Genomic DNA, 7,504 nt, shown 5'->3' with positions numbered 1-7,504 from the left:
ATGGATGAATGGATAGATGGATGGATGGATGGATAGGTGAGTGAATGGATGGATGGATAGGTGGGTGGATAGATGGGTGGGTGGGTGGGTGGATGGATGGATGGATGGATGGATAGGTGAGTGGATGGATGGATGGATGGATGGATGGATGGATGGATGGATGGATGAATAGATGGATAGATGGGTAGATGGATGGGTGGGTAGATGGATGGATGGATGGATGGATGGATGGATGGATGGATGGGTAGGTAGGTGGATGGATGAATGGGTAGGTGGATGAGTGGATGCTCTTGATTGAGTATAAACTGATTTCAGTTGCTGTAGGCAATATATGCATTATATTTATTTTCAGCACCCCTCATTCCCTGCTCTACAGAAGCAAGCTGAAGTCAGACAGCAACACCCAGCAAGCCTGAGATACAGCAATGATTCTGATGAGCCTTTCCCCCGTTAATACGACTCTTCTCAGCTAACAGCCAATGGCATAGAAAGATAGGCAAGAGGAACTGGGACAGGACACTGTCACTGTGTGTATTTCTGATAACTCTCTGCTTATACTCCTAGGCCCGAGTAATGGCAACTATTGGAGTGACGAGGGGACTTGGGGACCATGACTTGAAGGTTCATGACTCCAACATCTACATAAAACCATTCCTGTCTTCAGCTCCAGAGGTACCATGATACTTTTATTTATATTTTATGCAATACAGTGTTATGTGCATTAGTCCTACCCTGACCTCCATCCCACACCCAAACAGTACAGCATGCCTGACAGGTCTAATGTCTCTCATGTCGCCTGCCCTCCCCTTGAGTACTTGGATTCATGCCCTCATCATCTACATAGCGAGCTGTGCCACCTCCTTCAATTCCTCCCATACTGTTGTAAAGTGAGCATCCCCCCATGGATGCTAACTCCTCATGTCTCAGCACTCTTTGGTGGCACCCCATGTCTTGGACCAAAACCCAACTCCAATAGTTATTGCAGGCTTGACATTTGATATAACTTTCCAATCAGATCTTTGTGTTCTTCCCCTCCCCCTCCCGCACAAACCAAGTGAACTCGGTTACTGTGCATGACCTTGAATTTCTCATGCTTCTCTACATCCAGTCCTGCCAAAAAATCCCCTGTTGCCCATCCACAGCATCCAATTCTTTCTGTGGTTTAGTGCATAAGTATCACCGTAGGTTCTCAACCTGTGGGTCGAGACCCCTTTGCAAACCTCTATCTCCAAAAATAATTGTATTACAGTTCATAACAGAAGCAGAGTTACAGTTATAAAACAGGAATGAGAATGATTTTATGGTTTGGGAGGAGTGGGTCACCACAACATGAGGAACTATATTAAAGGGTCTCAGCATTAGGAAGATTGAGAACCACTATCCTGAGGTGACATTCTGATTTCTGTCTCTCATACAGAAGTCATGACTTTTCTCTACTCTTCATATGCACAGGAGAATATTTTCTGAGGCATTTAAAATCAATGCCTTGTAGTTCATCTGTTCATCTGTGTATCTCCTTTCACTTGATTTTAGTTAACCAGAGAGAACTTGTGTCATTTGGGTGTTATTTGGAGAAGTTAATTGAAAAATATATCTGTCATTTTGTCTGGAGAGCCTACAGTATTTTCTACAGTACTGGAAATGTTACAAGGTTCTATGTTGTCTTTCATGGTGTATTATACAGAAAAGATTCTGTTTCCATGATAAAGACAAATCAGACAATATGAAAATCTAATAGTCACCCAAGGATGGTGACACAGGCCTATAATCCTAGCACTTAGGAGACAGAGGCATGAACATCACTGAATGTTCGAGTCAGCCTGGTCCATATAGCAAGTCCTAAGCTGGTCAGGACTACACAGGGAGACTGCCTCAGACAGCAGGTAAAGCAGGGCATAATATAGTGGTGCACACCTTTAAATCCAGCACTTGGGAGGCTGAGGTCAGCGGATCTATGTGTTTGAGGCCAGCTTGATTGATGTAGTTAGTTTCAAGCTAGCCGAGGCTGCACAATGAGACCGTGTCTGAAAAAACAAAACAAAACAAAACAAAACAAGGCAGGCAGGGAGGAGTTGTGCCTATGTTTCCCTGGCTTTTCCTTCAGGGCTGCGGGATGGGGGCAGTAGTTCCAAGCATTTTATTTTCTTTGTGGGTGTTTTTTGTTTGTTTGTTAGTTTTGTTTTTTGGGTTTTTTTTTTTTTGTTGTTTTTTTTTTTTTTTTTTTTTTTTTTTTTTTTTTTTTTTTTTGCTGCTGTTCTGTATCTTGTGAGTTTAGGCTTAGTTTATTCTGTTGTTCGTTTATTTATTCTCCAAGAATTTCATATGCATACACAATACATTTTGACCACATGCTCTCCATTTCTGCCCCCAGGTCCCCTTCCCACAATATGAACCCCCCCTTTACTTCACACCCTCCTCTTTTCTTTCTTTCCATTTTTTAAAAAATAACCCACTCAATTCAGTTAGTGCTGCCCATGTGTACATGGGTGTCCAGTCACCCACTGGGATGCAGAGTACACTGAGGACCATACCCCTAAAGCAAAACAACCTCCCCTCCCCCAACACAGCAGCTGCCTGTAGCTCTCTGCTAGGGGTGGGGTCTTGTGGGTTACACACACACACACACACACACACACACACACACACAAGCATGAAAGGTGTAGAAACAGGCTCCGCCACTATGTGTGCTCATTTAGATCTCATTGGTTAAAATCCTGTCACTCTTCTAGCTGCAGAGGAGGTGGGGAGAGAAAGAGAGAGAGAGAGAGAGAGAGAGAGAGAGAGAGAGAGAGAGAGAGAGAGAGAGAGAGAGAAACTTTAGTTCCCAATTTCTGTGGTAGAGAAGAGCAAATCATCATACTGTTTGCCATATTGTGAAGAATGAGCTAGTAGAGCCTTATGTTATACTAGAAATGTCAAGAATGTCTAGCCACAGCTCCATGTATGTGCTCTGCCCATGAATAGGTACTGGGATCGAGGGAAAGTTGTATGATAGAGGTGGCAATTCATCGCATGCTCTACCACTGAGACGCGCGCGCGCGCACACACACACGCCTAGTGTGTGCTGGAGAAGGGAATTTGAGACAAGGGTCTTGTCGTATTGCCTCGGCTGGCTTCACATTCACCAACCTCCTGTCTTAGTCTCCCTACTGGTGAAGTCCCTATGTATGAGGCTGCACGCCGTTCAGTAGGTGCTTTTCTGATGTAGCTCATTTTTATTGTGGGAAACACAAATTGACTCAAAGTCACCCCAAAAAGGAGGTGTTTAATTCTATTAGGAGGCATCCTTCTAGTGTCTACAAAATGAATATTTGAATAACCAGGCCTTATGAGCGTGCTTCTGGAATGAACAGCAGAGCCACAGCAGAAGCCTGCAAGAGGGGTTCCGCTGTTCTAACCAGCCAGCCACATCCCACATCCCACATCCCACATCTCACATCCCACAGGTCCTAGGCAACCCGGCTCCTCAGCCACACATCCGTATCGGAGAGAGGAGTTTTGATGGGCCCAGCTCACCCTTTATACCAGGCTACAAATGACTTCCAAGCCTGAGGTTTGCCCTTCAGACCATGTGTCTGCTCCATTATCCTCCGTGGGCACAAACAGCCAGCTAGGCCCAGTTCCCAGGCAGAGCTCTAAACAAGGATAATCCCTTTTGAGAGAGGCAGAGTTAGAGCCAGCATGGAAATTTCTAGTAAACATTGGGCATGAAAGACACATCCCCCTCATAGACCCTGGGGTTGTTACATGGAATTAGCTTAGTATAAAAAAAAGAAAAATGGTAACGTTTGTATCCAGAGCTACAGGTGTTTTCTCTCGGAGCTTTCGAAGCAGCTCTGGACAGTAAGGTCCCCGCTAGACAGAATGTCCACAGCCCCCTCAAGTTCCTAATCCCTCCCTGCTGGCCAACGCTCGGACCTGGAGTTACAGCCAAAGCTGCTTCTCACCCGAGGAAAGTAATAAGTTCTGAACCCTGAACTCTCTTTCCTTTGAACTCTACCAAGCACAGGGTTTGTAACTGGGCTCATAAAACTGTACTTTCTCCCTTGGGGGAGAGCATTCATCTGACATGCTAAATGGCACCCTAACCTTGGCCCTTTACAGAAACCTCCCTGGGGATCTCAGGAAACACTAATGAAGCATTTTCACTCTTTCAAGCAGCCTTAAAGCCTCCTCCTCATCCTCCCTCCCATGCATGCATGCAGATACTTCTTTGTACAGGGGAGCCTGGCTCAGTGTGGTTATGGTACAGTTAGACTTGACAGGGCATCTCGCTACTGTGCTGCTGTTCTTAGTCTGAGAAAAACCACTCTCTCTGAAAAAGCCTTTCAGAGTTGGAATCTGTGGGGTTGGTTGTTGGCGGCGGCCATCACGATGAGATTAGGTGTCTGAAGTGTATTTCCCCTGTTTAGCTGAAACTGTACTTTTAGAACATCTCCCTATGCTCCGTCTAACATCCCTAGGATTTTACAGCAGCACATCATTCCTAACAGAGTTGTGAGGTAGACAGTTATTCTACCCATCCTGTACACTGGACATTGAGACTCAGGAAAATAAAATAGTAACCCCAAGGTTATACAACCGTCAAGTAGCAAACTGCCACTTATAACCCACATCTGATTAGGTACAAGGTCTCTATGGCAAGAGCTAGGGTGAAGAAATAGAAGCTCTGAGTAGCTCAGCATGTTCGGGTTTGAGAGGCTCTGAAAAGGACACCTCTGTCTTAAACACCAGAGCCCCTGGTCCTCCATGTCAGCGTTTCTAGGACAAATGCTGTTGGCCTCAGACTAACACTGCAGATGACGGCTCAGTAGAGTGGGTAATTGGAAGGACTGTAATGGCCTCTGTGTATGTAAACCTGGACCAGACAGAACTGGGTAAGAGGCGATTGCGCGCCTACCATTTAGCCTAATGGATATAGAGTGTATATACCAAGATCTCTTGCACAAGATTAAATTTGTTATACATTTTAAATGTTTCCAGATGGACGCGCCTTAGCCAGAGTCAGGAGAGAGGGAGGAGGGCGCCGTTAGAAGAAGAGGAACAGTTTGGATTGACTACTGTGGAGGTTAGACCAGAATAAAAGAAGATAGTTCTCCCACCCTCACTCCTGCCTGCACCCTATCTCCACTCGTTAAGGCTAAAAAAACCCTTTACTCAATGGGCTGATAAGATCATATCCAAGAGAGAAATGGCTAGGCTTCTGTTGGGATCCCAGAAAGGCAGGTTAATTTACTTAAGCCATCTAGTGAAGAATCACTGCTCCCAGTCTTAAGGACCTTCCCCCCTCCACCCACGAACGCCCCGCCCACGTTCTCTGCGACCTCCCCCGCGTGTTTTCCTGCTATGCTTGGGCTCTGCCAAGCATGGATCTTTTCCTTCTCGTTTGGGTTCAAAATTTCAACTCCAGCTCGGTCTGGTGGTTTTAAGGACTGGAGCTGGGGGGGAAAAATATGATTCAATTCTAAGAAAAAGGGCTCAAAACCCTTCTTGGAAATTCCCACTGATCCCACTCATCGCTGTGGCTCCTAATTTGATTTGATGAATTAAATACAAATAAATCAAAACCATGTGGATCAAATTTATGTAAAAAAAAATTGCAGCGGGGTTTTAAAAATTAGAGAAGGGTTTCTTTCTAGCCAAACACATCTTCAGTTTTGCTGAACACAAGGCGCTGGAAAAAAAAAATCTTGAGTTTGCCAAACCTGAAGAGCAGCCGCCAGGTTTCCGGAGCCTCTCTCAAACCTTCTGGGGTCTAAAGCAGAGATTTCTAGCCAAGACCTGAATTCCACAAGAGGCCCCCCCCCCCCCCCCGCCAAAGGAGCAGGGGCCTTGCTAGCGGCAGGCTGCGGGGCTGTGTGGGAGACTTTCACTCTCCATGTCAACAGCACCTGGCTTTCTGTGACCGCGCCGACGGCAGCCCCTCCCCCGGGCCTCTCCGGCCAGGTCTGCCTCTCGCCTAATTAGGAAGCTCGAGGCTCAACTGTGCATCCTGAAGAGTTCAGAACTGAGGGGATTTGTTAACTCAGGCACCGGTGCCCAAGGCCTCAGTATTGCCCTCTCTCCTAACAGTCCCCCCCACCTCCAGCCCGGCACACAAGCATCCTGTTACTCAGACAGCTTGGCACAGGCCGAAGGCCTCGACTTCCAGATGTTCCCCGCTCCCCGCCCCTTTGGGCCTGTGACAGGCCCGCTGTAGAGCTAGGATTCCTAATTTCACCCTTCTTTTCCGGCCTCCACTCCAAGACTGTGCCCCAGTTTGGGCTCTTGGAAGAACAAGGCCCTTTTCTGTCTGGGGGCTGTTCTGCAGAGCCAACTCCCTCCCTCCCTCCCTCCCTAACTGCTGCTCCAAAGTCCTGTCTTCTAGCCCAGCCAGCCAGAACCACAACCAGGCTAATTTTCTCTCTGCCTCGCCTCTCCTCTCTCTGGTTTTCCGGAGTCCGTCAGCTGTTTCTTATAACGCCAGCTCATTTAGCTCAATCCTGGGAATTTTTTTCTATCTAGGTAATCTTTTTGTTCTGAAACATTCCTCTCATAAAGGACAAAGACCATGAGTCTGAGTTCCACTCTTGGCTTGGCCTGGACTGGTGAATTATGGGTAGGAGGAAATAAGAGCGTGAGTGAAATCCGGGCATGAGGTCTGGTGTGTGGTGATGGGCAGTAGTCTTCTCCCCTCCTTCTTTCTTACTGGCTTCCGGAAGACTGTTCCACACTGAGGTAGTTCCTGTGACCACTTTCATATTGAAGGGAAATATGTCTGGGAGTCCTGGTACTCCCCTTGCAATCACAAAGGATATCTACGGCCTTCTGTTTACTTTTTAACACCCATAGCCTTCTGGTGCTTGGTGACTTTTTGTGCTCCAGGCTACAATCCCCGTTTGTGTTCCTGCCGTCTAGTTTATAAGAAACAGTAATTCTCGGGTACCATGAGAAGGAAAGTCAACTGTGCGAGGGAAGCCTACTGTGATCACATGAGAAGAAGCTAGAGTGAGGAACGTTGGTATTGCCCCGGCAGTCTTCAAGCCTTCGAAAGGGGTCATTCTCGTTGGCAGATAGAGAGGGGAGAACATACTTAAAAACAAAAATTCACAATGGGCATGGAGGTGCACACCTTTAATTCAGTACCAGAAGGCACGGGAAGGTGGATGTCTGAGTTGGAGGCCTAGTCTAAGGAGCAAACTCCAGGGCAGCCAGAGCCTTATAAGAGAGAGACTGGGTCTCAAAAAAACAAAACAAAACAAAGAAAAGAAAAGAAAAGAATAAAGAAAGAAAAAGAAAAACACAGGGGGAATTTGTCTGTCCAAAATTGGAATTAGGGGCCATCTCTAGGTGAGACTTGTTTAAGAATAATTAGCCATAGGCCCTGTTGCTTGCTTCCTGAGGGAGAGGAGTTCAGATGAGGAAGCAGATGATACAAAGGGAGAAAGTGGGGCAGGAAGAAGGAAGCAAGAGCGAATTCCTGTGAAACAAGACCCACCTCAGAGAGTCACTGTGCCTGTAATGT

General features: G+C 46.6%; 1 protein-coding gene across 1 annotated transcript in view; it reads left to right on the top strand.

Annotated features, from left to right (window-relative positions):
* The window catches only part of Ppm1h (protein phosphatase, Mg2+/Mn2+ dependent 1H), a 255,215-nt gene that overhangs the window by 218,410 nt on the left and 29,301 nt on the right, over positions 1-7,504 (top strand). The window contains exon 8 of the mRNA XM_021204804.2: positions 565-672. Within this exon, the coding sequence (XP_021060463.1) occupies positions 565-672 (108 nt within the window). The remainder of the gene's footprint in view (positions 1-564; positions 673-7,504) is intronic.

This window comes from Mus pahari, chromosome 9, assembly GCF_900095145.1.
Source record: "Mus pahari chromosome 9, PAHARI_EIJ_v1.1, whole genome shotgun sequence".
Lineage (NCBI taxonomy): Eukaryota > Metazoa > Chordata > Mammalia > Rodentia > Muridae > Mus > Mus pahari.
Note: the sequence above shows the minus strand (reverse complement) of the source record. Positions and strands in the feature narration are given on the sequence as shown.